The following is a 22695-nucleotide window of genomic DNA, read 5'->3' on the forward strand; positions in this document are numbered from 1 at the left end:
TGGTGGGCAGGGACTCACAGAGAAAATGACACAGCAGAGGACAGAGTTAGAGTTTTGATATTGGAACCCCAGGAAGTAAACACACAGAGAAACAAGTAAGTGAGGAAGGAGAGAAGGCCCCTTAGACACAGCAGAGGCACCAGGAAGAGAGTTAAGCTATTCGCCTGAGGGTTTACAGCTGACCTTGTGGTGCCAGCAGAGCAGCTGAGCCCAGGAGAGAGACAAGACATATTCCAGCACACAGCTGATACTGGAAAAAGCTGGGACCGGGGAGTCTTAAGAAGTGAAAGCTTGAACCCTTACAGACGGTGGCAGCCATCTTGCTCCAGCAAGTGGCAACAGACTTTGGTGAGAGAAATAACACACTTTATGGTCTTGTGACTATATGCTTCTACCCCAAATAAATACCCTTTATAAATGACAAAAGATTTCTGGTACTTCACATCAGCACCCATTTGGCTAATACACTGAGCAATGTTTTTTTAAAAATAATTTTTATTGAAATAAGTAACATTAAAAAGATACTTTATAGTTTGCAAAATACTTTAAAATTTTACTGACTCATCTGACTTTTACAATAACCCATGAGGTAATGAAAGTAAATATTAATTCAATTTTACAGATGAGGAAACAGATTTAGGAAATGAGACCTACCCAAGGTCAAACAACCAATAAGAAGCAGAGCTGGACAGAAATGTAGCCTTCTGGACAGCAACTTGAATACCTTTAATACTTTCATTATTATTATACTTTTATTATGATTTATTGTGCTATGTAATTATTTGTAACTCAAATTAGATAACCTCATGTAGGCATTATTAAAAAACATTGAGACGCCACCCCCAGCATGAGGGAAGCTGGGCTGACTGAAAATCACAGTGACAGTAGGGACCAGTTTCTTTCACCAGATTGGTCTCAATCCTAGCCTAGGCTTCAGTCCCACCTCTGGCAGGGAGGAGGCTGGCAGGCCCTGCACCAGCCTACCCAGGTAACTGCAGGTACATTTGGCATCATAGACTGAATAACAGGAAGTCTACTGGGGCAAATGCGGTCATCTTGGACCTGCACTGCAGAGACTGCTGCCCACACCTTCAGCTCTATCCCCGCTCCAGGCAGGGGAGAAAGGGGTGTGAAGCTTCATCAGTTTCTCTAGGCAGTTAGAGTCTAGGCCTGCACAACTTGGATTATTCCACACAGCTGTGGTTCTGCCCCTACCCCTGGCAAAGGAGAAAGCTGGAAGAAGCTTCATTGGTCCCTGGGTCAATGAGGGCAGCTTGAGCCTCTACAGCTTACAGCACCAATTACATCCTTGGCTCCTACTGCACAACCAGCAAGGGAGAAAGGGTAAGAAGCCCTAAACTAAAGAGAGAAACTGACCCAGAATAAATATTCTCATAAGCCAGATGCCAAGACACCAACAGAAAAATTACAATCCACACATCAAGAAATAGGAAGATATGGCCCAGTTAAAGGAACAAGATAAGCCTCCAGATGACATAAAGGAGTTGAGACAACTAATCACAGATGTTCAAACAAATCCCCTTAATAAATTCAATGAGATAGCTAAAGAGATTAAGGATATTAAGAAGACACTGGATGAGCACAAAGAAGAATTTGAAAGCTACATAGAAAAATAGCAGATCTTATGGGAATGAAAGGCACAACAAATGAAATAAAAAATACACTGGAATAATAAAATAGCAGATTTGTGAAGGGAGAAGAAAGGATTGGTGAGCTTGAAGAAATGACCTCTGAAATTGAACATACAAAAGAACAGATGAAGAATGGAAAAAATTGAACAAGGTCTCAGAGAACTAAATGACAACAAAAGACGTGCAAACATATGTGTCATAAGTATCTCAGGAAGAGAAGAGAAGGGAAAGGGGCAGAAGGAATATTTGAAGAAATAATGGCAGAAAATTTTTCAACCCTAATGAAGGACGTAGATATCCATGTCTAAGAGGCAGAACGTACTCGCATCCAAATAGACCAACTCCAAGACACGTACTAATCAGAATGTCAAATGCCAAAGAAAAGGAGAGAATTCTGAGAACAGCGCGAGAAAAGCAATGCATAACATATAAGGGATACTCAAAAAGTTTAAGGGCTGATTTCTTATCAGAAACCATGGAGGCAAGATGACAGTGGTATGATATATTTAAGATACTACAAGAGAAAAACTTCCAGTCAGGAATCTTATATCCAGCAAGAATGTCCTTCAAAAATGAGGGTGAGTTTAGAATATTCACAGCAAACCAGAAACTGAAAGAGTTTGTAACGAAGAGACCAGCTTTGCAGGAAATACTAAAGGGTGTGCTACAGCCTACAAAGAAAAGATAGGAGAGAGAAGCCTGGAAGAGAGTCTAGAAATGAAGATGATATCAATAAAAGTAAATAGAAGTGTCAAGAGTGGTAAAAATAAAATGACAGATAAAACCCAAATATTCAGGAATAAACTTAACCAATAATGTAAAGCACTTGTATTCAGAAAACTACAACTCACTGTAAAAGAAATTTTAAAAAGACCTAAACCAGGTTCAGTTCCTGGTGCCTCCTAAAAAAAACAAACAAACAAAAAAAAAAAAACAAGAAGCAAACCAACCAACTCAGGGGAGCCAATGTGGGTCAGTAGTTAGCACCAGCTTCCCAAATACAAGGTCCCAGGTTCAACAATCCCCCACCATGGTATCTCAAAAAAACAAAAATCTATCTCCAGCCTAGTCACTTCTCCCAAAGATAAGACAAGGTTGGCAGGTAAGAGCACGAACTGCAGTCTGAATGCCTGTGTTTGAATCCAGGCTAAATCAGTTCCTGACTCTCTGGCCTTCGGCAAGATGTTCTCTTTAAAGTGGGAGAGTAACACAATGCTCAGGGCTCTCAGATATTCTAAAACCAAAACTAAATTTATCTTCACAAACTGCCACACTTAATCCAAATTTGGCCTTTCTCCAGACCCAAGTTTGTTCCTTACCTCAAGAAATTACAAACTATTTCCATTGAACTATTAGGCCAAAACATTGGAAATCAGCCTTCGCCCCATCCCCTTCTTTCACCTCTCACATCCCATGCAATCACTTCTTAAGTTATTCCTAAATTTGTCCCCTTCTCTCCATTGCACTACCACTCCTCTATTCTAAACAATTATAATCTCCCATCTGGCTGCTCTAACAGCATCTTAATCCTAAATTAATTCCATGTTTCCCTCCAATGTACTTTCCACACTACGGAGGAATTAAGTGCCATCTGATCCTGACCTATCAGTGGCTTTAGGACCCTAAAGAATGAAAACTAATCACTGAGCAAGTAGGGTTTCTCCTGCCCAAGGCCCTCCACCACATACACTTTTCTCTACCTGGTACCCTTCTTTATCTTCCTAACTCCTACACATTGTATAGGCCCTTCTTGTTCAACATTCCTGAAATGCTAATAGATTAGGTTCTTCACAGAAACTCTTAATAAACACCCCAATTCTCCCAATCTATAAAATTCATCACCCTTTATTACTATTGTTTCTTGTTTTCCCTGCAAAATGGTATACGTTGTCAGATCAAGTATCTTCTCTATATTATTAATCCTATCTTATCAGAGTCTGGCACAGAACTTGGCATACCATATGAAATCAGTAAATATATAATGAATAATGAATAATTCAATTGATGCATAAAGAAACAATTCTTACACATATTAAATGCAATTAGGGATGGGGAGTAGATGTAGCTCGGGCAGTAGCGCACCTGCTCCCCACAAAGGAGGTCCTGGGTTTGGTTCCCAGTGCCTCTAAAGATGAGCAAGACAGCAAGCTGATGAAATGGGCTGGCATGGCAAGCTGATCAAATGAGATGATATGACAAGATGACACAACAAGGAGACATAATGAGAGAACAACAAGCAGAGAGTGGATGTGGCTCAAGCAGCTGGGCACCTCCCTCCCATATGAGAGATCCTGGGTTTGGTTCTTGATGCCTCCTAAAAGAAGATGAGCAGAAAGAGAGCACACAATGAAAAGAAACAGAGCACAGAGAGCAAGTACAAAAAAATGGGGGGGGGGGATGTAAATAAATAAATAAAAGCAATTAGGGAAAAATAATTAAAACCAAAGCAGAACTGACCTGGTGTTTTCATTATACTCAAAAATCTGCACCTTGGCCATTGCATTTGGACCGCTGTCATCACTCCCTACAGCTATCATGGGAGAATGAGCACGGGAGCTAGAAACAAAGAGTAAAAAATACTTTACATAATAATAAAATAAGCACACATGTAATTCAGAGAATTTTTTAAAAACCTAAGTCAACAGAAAGTTAAACATAGAATTACCATATTATATTACCAAAAGAACTGAAAGCAGGTACTTAGATACTTGTATGCCAATGTTCATAGAGGCATTATTCACAACCTAAATTCTCATCAACAGATGAAATGATAAGCAAACTGTAGTATATCCATACAATGGAATATTATTCAGACATAAAAAGGAATGAAGTTCTGATATATTCTGTAACATGGGAAAAACCTTTAAGACATGTTGAGTGAAAGAAGGCAGACACAAAACAACAAATATTGTATGATTCCAGTCATATCAAACATCTAAAATAAGCAAATTCCTAGAGACTGAGAGTAGGCTAGAGTTTACCAGGGACTGGGGCAAGAAGAAATGGGAACTTACTGTTTAACAGGCACAATTTCTGTTTTGTGTAATGAGTAAGTTTTGGTAACGGATGGTGGCACGATATTGCAGACATGACATCACTAAACTGTATACTTAAAAATGTTTAACATGGCAAATTTTATGATATATATGTTATCACATTAAAAATTAAATTAAAATTGGAGTCAAGCAGATACATAAACTATGAATCAGTAGGTCACAATTGTGAAAACTAGATCCCTAAGACACATCAGACACAAATTCACACTGTAGGTATATGTCTTGAAAATGTCTAATACAGGCGGTGGACTTGGTCCAGTGGTTAGAGTGTCCGCCTACCACATGGGAGGTCCATGGTTCAAACCCCGTGTGCTGCTGGCCCATGCGCAGCGCTGATGCGCGCAAGGAGTGCCCTGCCTCGCAGGGGTATCCCCCATGTAGGGGAGCCGCACGCGCAAGGAGTGCGCCCCGTAAGGAGAGCCACCCAGCGCAAAAGAAAGTGCAGCCTGCCCAAGAATGGTGCTGCACACACTGAGGGCTGACACAACGAAAAGAAACACAGATTCCCGTGCCGCTGATGACAACAGAAGCGGACAAAGAAGACGCAGCAAATAGACACAGAGAACAGACAACCGGCGGGGGGGGGGGGGGGGGGAGGGGACAGAAACAAATAGAGATCTAGATAGATAGATAGATAAATCTTTTAAAAAAAAGAAAGAAAATGTCTAATACAGTCATTTAGAATACAAGCCTTTTGGATTGTTCTTAGCTCATTTTCTTATGGCTTAGATATATAGGCTCTTTTCCCACAAAGAAAAAGGTTTCAAGGATTAAACAGATTTTTTAAAGAGATCCTCAGATTATCTTTGTAACATTTCGTCCTGAAAGATTTGGTCATTAACTAGGAAATGAAAGGTAACCCTGTGATACCAAGTTCACCACAAAACGATTTTAAGTGCTTTGTACAGGAAACAAGAAAGACAGATGGAGAAGAGAGGGAGAAGATGGCCACCCCCAGGAAGTCATATCCCCCCCACATCTTTCTCTGCTCTATACTTGTTTGTGGCCAACCCCATTCTGAAAAGGGAAAATGAGTAATAAAAGAATGGTTCTTCTGACGTGAAATATAAGTTAAATAAATGACTTTTTTCCTGATTACCTAGATGTTATTTCCTTTGCCTTCGTCATGCAGATTAGGTAATATTTCTATGAATGGCACCCTTGTTAACCTTTAATCTTTATACTGTCATCAGTCAACCTCTTAAAGCTAAAATAAATGACGGAAATTTAAAAAAAGAAAGCTTAATTCTTTATTAGTAAAGCTTTATTACTAAGTTTTCAGGTAATTTGAAAAACTCGTTTACCATAGGAAAAACAGGTAAACTACAAAAGGCTCAGTGATAAAATAAAATTTATAAGTTATTTATAGGGAAGCGGCTATGGCTCAATCAGATGATCTCCCGTCTACTACATGGGAGGCCCCTGGTTCATGTCCCAGGGCCTCCTTGTGAAGGCAGGCTCACCGCACGCCGCGGAACACTGCCTGGCCTGCAAGCACCCCAGAGCACCACCTGGCCCACAGCGCCGTGGAGAGCCAACTCAGCAAGGTGACTCAACAAAAAGACGGGAGACAAGCAAGAACACAGAAGAGCCCGCAGCAAAATGGACACAGAGAGCAGACAGCAAGCACAACAGTGAGAAACACCATCCCACTGCCACCCTGTTTTATAAACTGAAGGCCAAGCAAGTCTATTGGAGCCATTTTTCCAATATTATGTGCTAAATAACCACGTGTCTCTGAGTCACATTTTAATTAAGGTATACTTTTTTTTAAAATTGTACTTAATAGACTACAGTATCATATAAACACAACTTTTATATGCACTGGGAAACCAAAAAACTCATGTGCCTTGCTTTATTGTGACATATGCTTTACTGCAGTGGTCTGGAACCAAACCGTCAACACCTGCGGTATACCTGTAGTAGAGTGACCACCTGCACCTACTCCTCCTCCCGGCTAGAAACAAAGGTGAAGGAATTCCTAGAAGATAGGAAGCAAAAGGAGATAAGATTTGGTAAACAGGAAATTCCAAAAGTTCCAATCTCTAATCAATAAGTGCAAAGAATAGGAATGAATCATGGGGCACTCACTCAAAAAATGTCATTCATTTAAAAAACAGCATTCAGAAAACAGCTTTCTCTGCCCTAAGCTAAAGAAAACCTGAGAAAGGATCCTAGAGGATAGTATTTGAAAGAGCAGTGATAAGAACTTGAAACAAAGTAGGACTCAAAAACCAGCAAGGTAAATGGCAAGGAAAAGTAAAATAGCGTAAGGTGCTCTGTCCCCAAAGTAATTCTGGCAATTAGTGGGTATCCCTGTCGGGCCAGCTTGTTCTTGGTCCACACTCCCTAGAAGGAAATTTGTCTGCAAAGTGTCAGCCTTCCTATTTAGAAAACAGCACAAAGGACAAAAATAACGCCAGTTTTCTCTCTGAACAATAATGGACTCTCATTCATAAATATAAATAATCAAAGGCTGACACTTAAGGACAAAAGGGGCATGAAAAATAAAGATCAAGTTCAGACCAAGTTGAGAAACAGTGTTGAGTAAAATAAAATGACCCCCAAAAATGAATGTTGCTTTGAAAAGGGTGTTTCTAGAACTCAAAAACAATTGACCTCCAGGGACTTTCCAAGAAAACGGAAGGCATCCTACAGAATTGCAGATAAGCAAATTCTCAATTTCTCAAACAAAACGCAAAAAAGCACTAAGACAATAAAGAAAAGACTGATCAATCTTTTTTTTAGGCTGATAAATCTTGATAATCAACAGCAGGGCTGCTGCAACACAGAAAGGTGGGAGTGGGGAGACAGCTACTGGGGACAAAGGATTACCAGACAGAACACCAAAACTGGAAGTAAAGACTGAAATTTCCTGCCGGAAGTGGAGCAACATTCAAAATATCCATTTACAGAGGGGAATTTATAAGGCCAAGTACACATGCCCAGAGCAAGATGTATTCCCAGAAAAGACTTGAAAGGACTCTATCCTTTTGCCTCTGGCTGTTCTTAGGCCCAATGTAAGGCAAAGCTCTAAAGGAGAGCACCAGCACAGAGCCAATCTGCAAAGACTTGAAGAGAAGTTTTCTCTCGTTTTTTGTTGTCGATGATGTGGTGAACTCCTGGCATTCAAGGAAATCGTTGTCATAACAGTATCTAAATGCAAGCTTAAAGAGCACTGACTTCGATGACCACATGGAAGGTAATAGTCTTGGTGTAAACACACACACACACAAAATCCACAAAACAAGTAACACCACCTTGACATTCCACAAAAAAGAATGAATGGGGAAAAGAAGGGCTGGGAGTGGGATCTGATTCCCAGAGTTAACACATCACAGTATTCAAAATGTCCAGAGTTCAACAAAAAGTCACAAGGCATACAAAGAAACAGGAAAAAAATGAGCCATTGAAAGGAACAAAACAAAGCAACAAAAAGAATCAATTAAGAATCTCAGACATTGGACATACCAAAAAAAAAAAAGACTTTTTAAATACTGGTGTGGAAATTAGCAGGAGCAAAAGGAAACCACAGACAAAGAAATAGAGGGAAAAAAATAAAAATCCCTAGAGGTTTCAGCAGAAAATTGGAGCTGGCAGAATAAAAAATCAGTTGCTTTTAAAAACAGGACAATTAAAATTACCCAGTCTGAAGGGGAGAGAAAAAAAAGGATAAAGAAAAATGAACAGAGCCAAACAAGACAAGACCCACGCAGAAATACATTATAATCAAACTGGAGAATGACAAAGAAAAAGAGGTGAAAGCAGAAAGAACCAATGCATCATGATCAAGGGAGCCTCAAATAAGATTAAGTGCAGATTTCCCATCAGAAGCCATGGAGGCAAGAATAATATTTAAAGTGCTGAAAGAAAAAATTCATCAACCAAGAAAAACATATGCAGCAAAACCATCCTTCAAAAATGAGTGGGAGGGGAGCAGGTGTAGCTCAGAGGTTGAACACCTGCTTCCCATGTACGAGGTGGTCCTGGGTTCAATCTCTGGTACCTCTAAAAAAATTTTTTTTAAATGACAGTGATTATGACATTATCAGATTTTTTTTCTTTTTAATTCCCCTCCCCTCCCCCGGTTGTCTGTTTTCTGTGTCTTTTTGCTGCGTCTTGTTTCTTTGTCCGCTTCTGTTGTCGTCAGCGGCACAGGAAGTGTGGGCGGCACCATACCTCGGCAGGCTGCTCCCTCCTTCGCGCTGGGCGGCTCTCCTTATGGGTGCACTCCTTGCGCGTGGGGCTCCCCTACGCGGGGGACACCCCTGTGTGGCACTGCACTCCTTGCGCGCATCAGCACTGCGCATGGGCCAGCTCCACACGGGTCAAGGAGGCCCGGGGCTTGAACCGCGGACCTCCCATATGGTAGACGGACGCCCCAACCACTGGGCCAAAGTCCGTTTCCCTAGATTTTTTAAAAAGACAAAAAAACTGAGGGAGTTTGTCACCATGAGGACTACATACAAGAAATGCTAAAGGGAGTTCTGCATGTTGAAAGAAAAGAACGCTAGACAGTGTTCACAGGGCCCAAAGTCATGAAAAAAACACAAATTATAGTTTTGGTTTTTCAATCTAATTACACTTCCTACAGGATCGAAAATTCAAATGCATAAAAAATTCAAATGCATAATAAGTAATGATACCAATAACTGCTCTAAAAAGTAGTCTATTTTTAAACTATCAAAAGGAAAAGTAATGATAACTCATGGTTTTGAACTCATCAGGTGTAACTATGAAATATGTACCAAGAACTGCATAAAGGTAAGGGAAGAAAGGATATAGTAACATAGTTTGTGTATGCTACCTGAAGTTAAACTGCTACCAAACCAAATTGTTATAAGCCTCAAGGAAACCACAATGATATTACCATAAAAATATGTACAGAAAGAAAAAGGAAAAGTGATTCTAAGGAGTTCACCACAAAAGACCAACTAAATAAAAAATAGGCAGTAATGGAAGAACTGAGGGGCAAAGAAGGTATGGTCCAGCCCCATGAGGATGGGTGAATTCCTTGAGTGGAGTCCTTTATAAGCCGAATGAAATTCAAAGAGAGAGAAAAGCCACAGGAGCAAGGGGCTGGACATGCACGGAACCCAGAAAAGGAGTGACCAGCAGATGCCACCATGTGCCTTCCCGTGTGACAGAGAAGCCAAGGAACGCCAGCAAGCCAGCCCCAGAACATCATCTTGATACCCTGATTTGGACTTTCTTTTAGCCTCTACACCATAAACTAAAAAATTCTCATTGTTTAACCCAACCCATTTCATGGTTTTTACTGCAGCAGCTTAGAAAACTAAAACATAAGTAGAAAAAATGTTATCAACAAAATACTCTCAAACAGAATCCAAGAGCACATCAAAAGGATTTTACTCCATAATCAAGGAGGATTTATTCTAGAAACACAAGGGTGGTTCAACTTAAGAAAATAACAGAATGGGGAGGGAGATGTGGCTCAAGTGATTGGGTTCCCATCTACCATATGGGAGGCCTTGGGTTCAATTCCTGGTGAAAGCAAGCTGGCCCACACTGCAGAGAGCTGGCACAGCAAGATGATATATAAAAAGTAAAAAAAATTAAAGAAAGCAGAACAAAGGGGAGAAAAACACATGATCATCTCAACTGATGCAGAAAAGGCATTTGACAAAATACAGCACCCTTTCTTGACTTAAAAAAAAAACAAAAAGAACCCAACAACTTAGGAATAGAAGGTAACCTCCTCAACATGGTAAAAGGCATATGTGAAAATTACACAGGTCACATCTCGCTTGACAGTGAAAGACTGAAAGCTATCTCTCTAAGATCAGGAACCAGACAAGTATGCACACTTTCACCACTGCTATTCAACATTCTACTGAAGTGTTAGAGCAATTAGGCAAGAATTAAAAAGCATCTGAACTGGAAACAAGAAAGTAATACTATCCTGTATTTGGAGATGACAGCATCCTATACATAGAAAATCCTGAAATATTCTACAGAGTACTTGGCAAACTACTACATACATAGCTAGCAATCACAGATAAGTAAATATGCTGGTTTCTAGAAAATGTGCATGGAATTACAATGTGTTCAAGGAGCATGAAGTACACAACCTACAGAAGGAAGGTAGGGAAGAAGGGAGGAAGGGAAAGAAAAGATAAATGGATAGGATGATGCAACTAATGGGATAAAATCTTTGAAGTGGTGATCTGGGTATTTCGAGGGTGAAGAGGGAGTTACGTTGGTGTGACACTCTCCATATGGGTTTTCTTCATTTTTGCAACTGTCCTGTAAGTTTGAAATAATTTCCAAATAAAATTTTAATGAAAAAAATTCACTAATAAGTTTTCCTAAGATGATATTATCTGATTTTGTATTTAGCTTACCTTGAAGGGTTCCAGGAAATACAACTACAGCTCAGCTTACATGAAATCTCATGCTGCAGAGACCACTGACTGAGGTTCATAACATCTGGTGCCTCGTATATTCTTACGATACCATCTGCTGAACAGGTTGCTAACATAAGACCCATATGCTTGGGAGCAAATTTCACATCGGTAACTGATGTCCTGCTATCCACTAGAGTTGTTCTCTTAACCTGAAATAATTGACAGTTTAAATTATATGCAAAAAGCAAGCATGGTACAGTAGAAAGAACAGAGGCTGTGGATCACACAGAACTCCTCTGCCCTTCAATAGCAGTATAATCTTGAGTGAGTTATTTATCCTGTCTGGGTCTCAATTTCCTACAAAGTACTTGGCAAACTATTCCATACATAGCTGGCAATCACAAAAAATTAATTACTTCCTTTAAGGCAGAAGAAAGTTGGATTTTTAAAAATTATATTATTAGTAATCTTTCTTAAGTAGACTAATCACAAAACCAGAAAATGCAAAGCATGCTGCAAGCTATAAATTAAATGAATAGACTTTTTAACAATAAAATTGAAGGCATATATCTTCTTTCAATTTTAAGAGTCAATAATCCTACTTGGACCACCACCATCCAGTTTTAAGTGAAGGCATTTTGTAGAGACCAAGAGAATGAATAATTAGAGTTCCAACAGAGCACTTAGAAGCTATTTTCTCCCACCTAATTAGGAATTTTTTTTAAACTAAAACATCAATATAATCCTGAAATCAATAGTTTACTGGTCTATGGTTTCCTCTTAGAGTATGAATATTAAAAGAAGAGTATCATATAAACTCTAAAAATGGCATCTCTGCAAATTTTTTCTACAAACACCACCATAGAATTAGTACCAACACAAATGCAGAGAAAACAAATTAAAAACAGTTGATTTAACTGAATGTAAATAATTATCTTTAAGTGTAATGAAAAATACTTTGTAAGTCACCAATCCTAAATCCGACCTATGGAATACCAAACTATCTCAGGCTGCCAGAAAACACCTTTGTCTTCTACAATTTCCCTTTTCTTCTCCCCATAAGCAGTGGTTTGCTTTAGTGAAGCTAGAGAAAAGGCAATCAGACCACCTCCTTCCCTCATTAAACAAACGTGGACAGTACAGACAGCACACAAGCATGAGTGGACACATTTGCGTGTGTCTGTGGGGACAGGGTCGGTGGCATGGACTGTATCTGGAATGAGATACAGAACAGTGCTAAGAGTTCTAGGGAGGGCACAGCGTGGCAGGAAAGAGGAGGAAGTTCTCACTGCATACATCCCTTCGTATTTTTTATACCTTGGACATAATTATTCAATCCAAAAAATAAAGAGGGGAAAAGGAGCATGAAGATTATAAAAATCTTAAAGTGAAAATAATGGAAAGGGTCCTCAAAGATAATCTATTTCAATTTCTCACTTTATAGATAAGGAACCTAAGCAGCACACAGATTGTTACTGGCCCAAATGCAAACACCTAATTAGGGCAGAGCGAGAATTAAAAAGTAGACATCAATTGTACACTTAGGATGTATTGTATGCTTTATTAATATGTATCAATAAAATTGATTTGCTAAAAAAAATCGAAAAAAAAGTAGATGCCAATAAATGAAAATAATAATTACACACACACACACACACACACACACACATTTTTGAGGTACTAGAGCTGGGGAATGAAACCAGGACCTTGTATATGGGAAGCCAGCACTCAACCACTGAGCCACATCAGCTCCCCTGAGTTGTTTTTTCATTTGTTTGCTTGTTTTCAGAGGCACCAGGAACTGAACTTGGGACCCCCACCCCCATGTGAGAAGCAGGCACTCAATTGCTTTAGCCACATCCACTCCCCTGAACATATATTTTATAAGAAAGCAAAACTAATTACAAAATGGAAAAAAGCAACTTTTAAAAAATATTAGAAGGAACTCTCAAAGCAGATACTCTGGATTTACCATGAGTTACATTAAACAGTACTATGGGTGCCTATGCTTTAGGCCCAAATCAAAAAGTAAACAGCAGGAGAAAAATATGAAGAAAGAAAAATGCAATGTAAATATAGGGGGGAATGATGACATTTTACTAAGTGCCTGAGATGTTCTTGCAAGAACTAAGGCTCCTTAGCTGCAGCGTCCTCCCCACCACCCAAATACTAATCAATATCTTACCCAGTGACTCTGTCCTCGCAGTTTATCATTTGATTCTCCTACTATTTCTTCCCAAACAGCAGCTGTTCGGTCAAAGGAACAGGAAGCTAAAACCTGTCCAAACTCAGGATGGGCCCATGTCACACGCCACACAGATCCACTATGTGTCTGAGGAATGAAAAAAAGAAGAAAAAGACATATTCAATATCCCAGGACTTTTCTTTCCCTTTATAAAAACTCACAGTTCACCCATATTTCATACAGGTTTTACTTGAGAAAATACAAAAAAAAAAAATTTTGAGCTTCAATAAAACAATCCCATTTAACAATTAATCAAAAAGTTAAATTCTAGAATTTTTTAACCTTTAGGAGATACTCAATATTTAGGACTGTTGCTCTTTCAAATCAAAACCCAGTTGGATAAAGCTGATTCCTTCCAGTGCTAGAAGCTGGAAACTTGCATCAGCCTAACGAAGCTTTTAAACAGAGATTCTACCAGTCTACCATTTTCTTACTTGCAAATTCTCTCTACAGGAAACATTCACCTATCAAAATAAATGTAATTAGATCAAAATTATCTGCTTCAAAAGCCTAAAAGTATATACAGACTCTGATAACACAACACTTAAGTGATTCTAAATGATATCTGACTAGGCAATGAATGGAGTATTCTAAGAGGCAACGAGTGAGCAAATATAGTCAAAACCCAGAAACATAGGGATACGCTTTTACTACTTTAAGTTTAAAAACACTAAATTGTGTGGTTTCATGTATGTAAAATATATATATGCAAAAAATTTTAAACATGTTTCCGTATATGGAGAGAAAAAAACTAAGAAATTAACCAAAAAAAAACCCACCCAGAAACAATTCAAATGCCCAGTAAGTAGTAAACAGATCAAGAAAATGGGGCATATCTATACAATATAATCAGCATTACAGAGGAACGAACTACTGATATATGCAACAGCACAGGTGAACCTCAAAACACAAAAGAGTACATATTGTAGGATTCCATTTAAATGGAATTTTCTAGAAAAAGAAAAAACCAGAGAGAGAGCAAATGAGTGGTTATCTGGGGGTTGGGGTGATAATCAGGATTGATTTCAAAAAGACAAGGCAATTTTTTGGGTTGATGAAGGTGTTCTGAAACTGGATTGTGGTAATGGTTGTACAACTCTATAAATTTACTAAAGCTGACTGACTTGTATATTTAAAATTAACAACTTCAAAGGTATGCAAAATGCTACTTGAATAAAGCTGTTATTTTTAAAAAACTGTCAAAACTATAAAAATACGTAAAGGAACATTTTAGGAGCGTGACATCATCAAGATGGTAGCCTTAGACATCCCTGAGAACAATTATCCTTAGAGAGAACTCAATAAAACTAGAAATTCAACTCACTTGAACTCTGGTGGACAAACGCTGAATCAAAGAAAATAATAACAATGAGAAAAACACACACACAGAGAAAGGAGAGCACTGCAGACCTGCCAGTCTGGACCCCTCTCCCATGCTCAGCCCGTGCAGTTTAAGGGACACAGCAGCAGAGCTCCACGTGGGTAACTCCTGGCATGGTCACTGATCACAGAGTTACTGAAGGTAGTGACTTAGGTCTCACACACATTCAGGCATGGGGACCCAAGGCCATATAGTCCCAACGCAGGGCCCTAGTAGTTAGTGTATAAGAGCATATACAAAGCAGCTCCCAGGAAATCAGAGTGACTCACGGCGAAACTGCTGGTAAATTGTACACACTCCCAGTTTGGCCCCCAAATGCTAGTGCACCTAAATGAAAAAATCTGTTATTTTCCAACACTAACCCCATCTGGCTCTGTGGGTCAGGAGTCCCTGACATAAAAGTGGCCAGAGGCAGAAAAGCTGCATGAGAAGGGGAAATGGAACTACTGTAAGGCAGGGCAGTCCCAGGACTGAAAGACGATTGAAAAGGTCACTCAGAGCAAAGGAGAGGTGAGCAAATCATAGCCGCTGGAGAAGAAAATGTTTATAAAAACAAAGAGAACAGTCCAGGACTCCTGGAAGAAGAGCAGAGGAAAGTAAAGCCTCTCCTGGAAGGGAAACAGTCCCACTAAGAGGGTACTCTTGTACCAAGGATTGAAGCCAGTACCTGTACATGCAAAGCAGGCACTCAACCACTGAGCTACATCCAACCCCATAACAGGGTACTCTTAAGAGTTACTATGTACACCCAGGGCAAAAAAGGTGAAGACCTGGAAAAATCTAGTGTTATACATGAGCTGCTCTTAAGCTCATATAATCTAGACGAAAAGTTGAAGAAAAACCTTAACACAGAGTCAATCTAAACTAGAAACCTAGACAAGGAGGAGAAACAGACTTAGAGTTAGCACATCAAAACAATTATATGCCCAAACATCAACAAAAGACCACAAGTCATACAAGGAAATAGGAATGGATAGATCAGTCAGGAAATAAATTAAAACTTTAGGAGACTCATAGATAAAGGCATGGCAAAGAACAGAGTTGAGGGTTTTTGATGTTGGAATTTTGATATTGGAATTTGATGCTGAAGACTTAAGCTGGAGCCCCAGAAAGTAAACTCACAGAGGAAAGAGAAGCCAGCCTCAGGAGGAAAGGAACCTTGAACCCAGAGAAAAGCAAGCCCCAGGAACGTAGGAACCCAGGAAGCCTGAACCCCTGCAGACATCAGCAGCCATCTTGCTCCAAACAGACTCTGGTGAGGGAAGTAACTTATGCTTTATGGCCTGGTATCCGTAAATTCCTATCCCAAATAAATACACTTTATTAAAAAAAAAAAACAAAAAAAACACTTCAGACAGTAGAACAACTAATCAAAGAATTGAGTCAAATCACCTAAATCAATTAAAAGAGCTAAAGAGAAATAGAATAGGAATAAACTAAATTGGGATATAGAATGGAAGGTTATAAAGAAAATATATGAACAAAAAATTATAAAGTTTAAAAATATAAACTTGTTTTTTATTATTATTGAAATAATGAAAGTGCTCTGATGGTGATAGAGGTGATGAATGCACAACTGTGTGACTATACCAAATACTACTGATTGTATCCTCTGGATGCTTTATTAATACGAACCAATAAATATGCTTTATTAATATGTACTAATAAAATTGATCTGTTAAAAAAAGGTAACATAACAGAACTTATTGGGATGAAAAACACAATAATCAAGATTCAAAATATACTACAGAAAAAAAAATACACTATAGAGGCATTCAACAGCAGACTTGAAGACGCAGAAAAGTGAGTGACCCAGAAGACAGGACAATCAGAATCATAGTCACAAGAACTGAGAGACAAAAGAATGAAAAAAAAGTGAGCAGCATTGTAGCTGTTTGATATGGTTATGAATCCTAAAAATAGATACTGGATTATGTTTGTAATCTGGTCTGAACCTGGGCATGATTAAGTTAGGATTAGGGCTTTGATTGGGCCACATCATTAGGGCATTGAGTCCCTGCCCCTTGGTGGGTGGGGACTGACAGATAAAAGGCATGGCAAAGGACAGAGTTGAGGGTTTCTGATGTTGGGAGTTTTGATGTTGGAGTTTGATGCTGAAGCCTTACACTGGAGCCCCAGGAAGTAAGCTCACAGGGGAAAGAGAAACAAGCCCCGGGAAGAGAGGAACCCTGAACCCAGAAAGCAGCAAAACCCAGGAAGAGAGGAACCCGGGAAGTCTGAACCCTCGTAGACACTGGCAGCCATCTTGCTCCAATATGTGAAAACAGACTTTGGTGAGGGAAGTAACTCATGCTTATGGCCCGGTACCTGTAAGCTCCTACCCCAAATACATACCCTTTATAATGGCCTACAGATTTCTGGTACTTTGCATCAACACCCCTTTGGCTGAATAATACAAGCACCTAAGGGACTTCTGGGACAGGATGAAGCACACCAACGTATACATTATGGGTATTCCAGAAGGAGAGGAGAAAATAAAAAGGGGAGAAAGAATATCTGAGGAAATAATGACCGAAAATTTCCCACATCTTAAAAAAGACATAAATATATGTGTCCAAGAAGTTCAACAAACTCCAAACAGGAATCCTAATAGACCACTCTAAGACACATACTAATCAAAATGCCAAATGCCAAACATAAAGAGAAAATTCTGAAAGCAGCAAGAGAAAATACAAGGGAACCCCAATAAGACTGTCAATTTCTCCTCAGAAACCATGGAGGAGAGAAGGCAGTGGTACAACATACTATATTTAAGGCATTGAAAGAGAAAAGCCACAGGTCAAAACACAACAACCACGATCAATTGGACTGTTGGATATGCCACAACAACCCACACCACACTGTCCCTATTGTTAACATCTTAATAAACACATCTGCATCGGTGGAAGGGACAGGTACCACACACGCATCCTTGCACACACCCTAGTAGTTAAAAACAGTTCAGGCCCTGGTGTACCATGTCTTACTGGTTACATCTCCTTCTCTGAATACATCCTCTAAAGAGGAAACTGCTGCAAACTTGTTTGTTATTATTGCTACTGGCAATTTAGAAATTTCAGCCAGCCAAATTACCAATCAACTAACTAGGGCTTGATTCCTCATCCATCTGGGAGGCTGTAAGATCTGTCCTTCCCTCCTTCACTCGGTTCCTTCCCCTCCTTGAACCATTAGTTCTGATCATTCTACTCTTAATCTTCAGACCCTGCCTACTCAAACTACTAATTAAATTTCTATCTTCCAGGCTTCAACAGCTCCACTTTAAGATGATGGTCATGAAGGACCACAACACAAACCTCCCAGCCAATCCTCCCTTGGGATCTTTAGATTTAGCAGCCAGAGAATTCCATTCCCATGATAGGCAGCAACAATGTCCCAATGACAGCATGAAGTAGTTACAGAGACAGATCATCCTCCTTAAGGACAAAGGATGGAATTCTCTGAGGCGGGCATGAGGTAGGAGAAGGGAGATAACTCTGCAATGGAGGAGGACCAACAGAAAACTACCATCAAATAATAACTAAATGCAGTGGAAAATCACCTGCCCAAGGCCACCCACCCCAAGGCTTGATGCAGGAAGATACCAGATGACAGAAGGTCCACATATCACCTGATCACCACATGCTTCACCAACCCCTCCCCTGCAGAGTTCCCACTCCAGTCCAGCAGGCATACGGAACCAGTAAAAACTTGTAGTTTTCAATCCCTCTCTTGCATAAGGCAAACCAATTAGAATGTTGGGACTTACAAGTCCTCATTTACATGGAGGGGGAAAAGATAGTGGGGGGGCAGGCTTAATAAAGCCACATCCCTAGCCCCAGCTGGCAAGACTTATGCAACCTGTACAAGCATTTACACACTCGCATCTGGAGTGTGTACTTACGCTTTATGTTATATTCTTTTGCTACCGAAAATAAAAAGTTTATCCAGCAAAACTGTCCTCCAAAAATGTGGAAGAGTTTAGGATAATCATGAATAAAAAAAAATAGAAAATTCATCACCAAAAGACCTGCCCTTCAAGAAATGCTAAGAGCAGTATAAAATGAAGCTCTCCAATAAAGGTAATTACATGTATGAATGCAAAATCCTATAGTATGGTATCCTCAGTATGTAACTCTCCCCCATTTTTTTTTAAGATTTATATATTTTTTTATTTATTTCTCTCCCCTTCACACACGCCCCCCCCGCCACCCACCCCCAAGTTGTCTGCTCTCTTCTATGTCCATTCACTGTGTGTTCTTCTGTGTCCACTTGTATTCTTGTCAGAGGCACCAGGAATCTGTGTCTCGTTTTGCTGCGTCATCTTGCTGCGTCAGCTCTCCATGTGTGCGGCACCATTCCTGGGGGGGCTGCGCTTTTTTCGCGCTGGGCGGCTCTCCTTACAGGACACACTCCTTGTGCGTGGGGCATCCCTATGCAGGGAACACCCCTGAGTGGCAGGACACTCCTTGCACCCATCAGCACTGCACATGGGCCAGCTCATCACACGGGTAGGAGGCCCAGGGTTTGAACCCTGGATCTCCCATGTGGTTGGCGGACACCCTATCCGTTGGGTCAAATCTGCTTCCCTGTAACTCTATTCTTTATTTCCTTTAAGGTTAAAATGCAAGAGAACGCAGTAGGCATAGCTCAGTGTTTGAGCACCTGCTTCCCATGTATGAGGTCCTGGATTCAATTCCCAGGACCTCCTAAAAAAATGCAACTGAATAAGAAATAGTCACATTTCCATGTCAGGGAGAAGCAAAATACAAAGAGATAGTGTGTGCAGAAGCAACATAAAGAAGGGCAACAGAAGGCTATAGAAGCAGAGGCTATGTATGTATCTAAGATAAACCGGTCTCTCTTCAGATCAGGAGTTATAGACTAAGGTTGTTTAATACAAAATTTAAAATACAGAAATGGAAATGAAAAAGGGATCAATCAGTTATATCACAAAAGATCAACTGACTTATAAGATAACAAAAGGCAGGCTGAAGTAGGTTCTGCCTTATCTGTAATTACATTGAATATAAGTGGATTAAATTGACCAATCAAAAGACAAAGAGAGGGAAGAGCATCCGCCTACCACATGGGAAGTCCAGGGTTCAAGCCCAGGGCCTCCTGACCCGTATGATGAGCTGGCCCAAGCACAGCGCTGATGTGCGCAAGGAGTGCCGTGCCACGTAGGGGTGTCCCGGCATAGGGGAGTTCCACGCGCAAAGGAGTGCGCCCTATAAGGAGAACCGCCCAGTGCAAAAAAAGTGCAGCCTGCCAAGGAGTGGCACCACACACATGGAGAATGACACAGCAAGATGACGCAATAAAAAGAGACACAGATTCCCAGTGCTGACAAGAATATAAGCGGACACAGAAGAACACACAGCGAATGGACACAGAGAGCAGACAACTGGGGGTGGGGGAGGTGGTAGGGAAGGGGAGAGAAAATAAATAAATCTAAAAGAAAAAAAAAAGCACAAATTACATGACATTTACAAGAAAAGCTCACCTTAGACCCAAAGACAAATAGATCAAAAGTTAAAGTATAGGGGAAAAAAATTCTATTAAATAATAACCAAAAGAAAGCTGGGGTAAGTATAAAATACTGGATAAAATAATCTAAGTCAAAAACAATTACAAGGGGATAAAGGCTACTATATTAGTAAAAGGATCAATCAACCAAGAAGAAATAACAATCATAAATATTTACACACCTAATCACAGTGCCCTGAAATATATGAGTGCCCTAAAATAAATAACAAGGGAGTAAAAGACACTTCTACAATAAGTTGGAAACTTCAATATACCACTTTCATTAATGAATACAACATTTAGACAGAATATCAATAAGGAAATGGAGAATTTCAAAAATACTATAAATGAACTAGACCTAATAGACATACGCAGAACACTCCATCTCAAAACAGCAGAATATACATGCTTCTCAAGTGCACACAGCTCATTCTCCACGAAAGACCACAGAACATGTCTCAATAAATGTAAAAAGACTGAAATTATACAAAGCATCTTCTCTGACCATAATGGGATGAAACTAGAATCAGTAAGAGAAGAACTGGAAAATCCACATATATATATATATATATATGGAAGTTAAACAACACACCCTTAAACAATCAATGGGTCAAAAAAGAAATCACAAGGCAAATGAGAAAATATTCTGAGATGAATGAAAACAAAAACACAACATATCAAAACCTTTGGGACACAGCAAAGCCAGTGCTCAGAGGAAAATTTATAACTCTAAATACTTAAATTAAAAAATAAAAGAGCTCAAACTACAGTCCTAATCTTATATCTAGAGAAATTACAAAAAAGAGCAAACTAAACCCAAAGTGAGCTAAAGGAAGAAAACAACAAATATCTTTGAAGAGATCAACAAAATTAAGAAACCTTCAGCTAGATAGGAAAAAAAGAAGATGCAAACACCTAAGATCAGATGAAAGGGTTCATTGCTACTGACCCCAGAGAAATAAAAAGGATTATAAGGTCAAAAAGGGGAAGCCGACTTGGCCCAATGGATAGGGCGTTTGCCTACCACTTGGGAAGTCTGTGATTCAAACCCCAGGCCTCCTTGACCCGTGTGGAGCTGGCCCATGTGCAGTGCTGATGCGTGCAAGGAGTGCCGTGCCACAGAAGGATTCCCCGCGTAGGAGAACCCCACACGCAAGGAGTGCGCCCCGTAAGGAGAGCCGCCCAGCGCAAAAGAAAGTGTAGCCTGACCAAGAATGGCACCGCACACACGGAATGCTGACACAACAAGACGACACAATAAAAAGAAAGATTCCTGGTGCCGCTGATAAGGACAGAAGTGGTCACAGAAGAACACACAGCAAATGGACACAAGAGAGCAGACAACTGGGGGGAAGGGGGGAAGAGGAGAGAAATTAAAAAAAAAAAAAAAAAGGATGAAAAGGACAAAGGAATGGCCAATAAATACCTGAAAAGAGGTCCAATGTCATTAGCCACCAGGGAAATGCCAATCAAAATTACAAGGGGAGGGAGCAAATGTGGCTCAAGCAGTTGAGTATCTGCTTCCCACCTGGGAGTTCCCAGGTTTGGTCCCCAGCGTCTCCTTTAAAAAAAAAAACAAAAAAAAAACAAGCAAACAAATGAAAAAACCAACTCAGGGAGCCAATGCAGCTCAGTGGTTGAGCACCAGCTTCCCACATATGAGGTCCCCATCAATCCCTGGCACCAGTATCTCAAAAAAAAAAAAAAAATACTACAAGGGGATACTATCTTACCCCCACTGGAAGGATTACTATTAAAAAAATGAAACTAACAAGTGTTGGAAAGGATATAGAGAAATAGGAACATTCGTTCACAGTTGGTGAGAAAGTAAAATAGTGTAGCCACTGTCACAAATAGTCTGCAATTTCTTAGAAAGTATAGAATTACCTTATGAACCAGCAACCTCAGCATATACCCAGAAGAATTAAAAGTAGGTACTGGAATAGATATTTGCACACTGATGTTCATATAGGCATTATTCACTATTGCCAAAAGGTGGAAGCAAACCAAGTGTCTATCATCAGACCAATGGATAAACAAAATGTGGTACATACATGGGAAACGGACTTTGGCCCAGTGGTTAGGGCGTCCGTCTACCATATGGAAGGTCCGCGGTTCAAACCCCGGGCCTCCTTGACCCGTGTGGAGCTGGCCATGCGCAGCGCTGATGCGCGCAAGGAGTGCCGTGCCACGCAAGGGTGTCCCCCGCGTGGGGGAGCCCCACGCACAAGGAGTGTGCCCGTGAGGAAAGCCGCCCAGCGTGAAAAGAGAGAGCAGCCTGCCCAGGAATGGCGCCGCCCACACTTCCCGAGCCGCTGACGACAACAGAAGCGGACAAAGAAACAAAGACGCAGCAAATAGACACCAAGAACAGACAACCAGGGGAGGGGGGGAATTAAATAAATAAATAAATCTTTAAAAAAAAAAAAAATGTGGTACATACAAACAATGGATTATTCGGCCATAA

General features: G+C 40.1%; 1 protein-coding gene across 2 annotated transcripts in view; it reads right to left on the reverse strand.

Moving 5' to 3' along the window:
• The window catches only part of SEH1L (SEH1 like nucleoporin), a 37092-nt gene that overhangs the window by 9741 nt on the left and 4656 nt on the right, over nucleotides 1-22695 (reverse strand). For both annotated transcript variants that reach the window (XM_058277267.1, XM_058277266.2), the window contains exons 3-5: nucleotides 13262-13408; nucleotides 11074-11285; nucleotides 4110-4208 (exon numbers count right to left, since the gene is read on the reverse strand). In XM_058277267.1, coding sequence (XP_058133250.1) covers nucleotides 4110-4208; nucleotides 11074-11285; nucleotides 13262-13408 — 458 coding nt within the window. The remainder of the gene's footprint in view (nucleotides 1-4109; nucleotides 4209-11073; nucleotides 11286-13261; nucleotides 13409-22695) is intronic.

Source organism: Dasypus novemcinctus, chromosome 16 (genome assembly GCF_030445035.2).
Source record: "Dasypus novemcinctus isolate mDasNov1 chromosome 16, mDasNov1.1.hap2, whole genome shotgun sequence".
Lineage (NCBI taxonomy): Eukaryota > Metazoa > Chordata > Mammalia > Cingulata > Dasypodidae > Dasypus > Dasypus novemcinctus.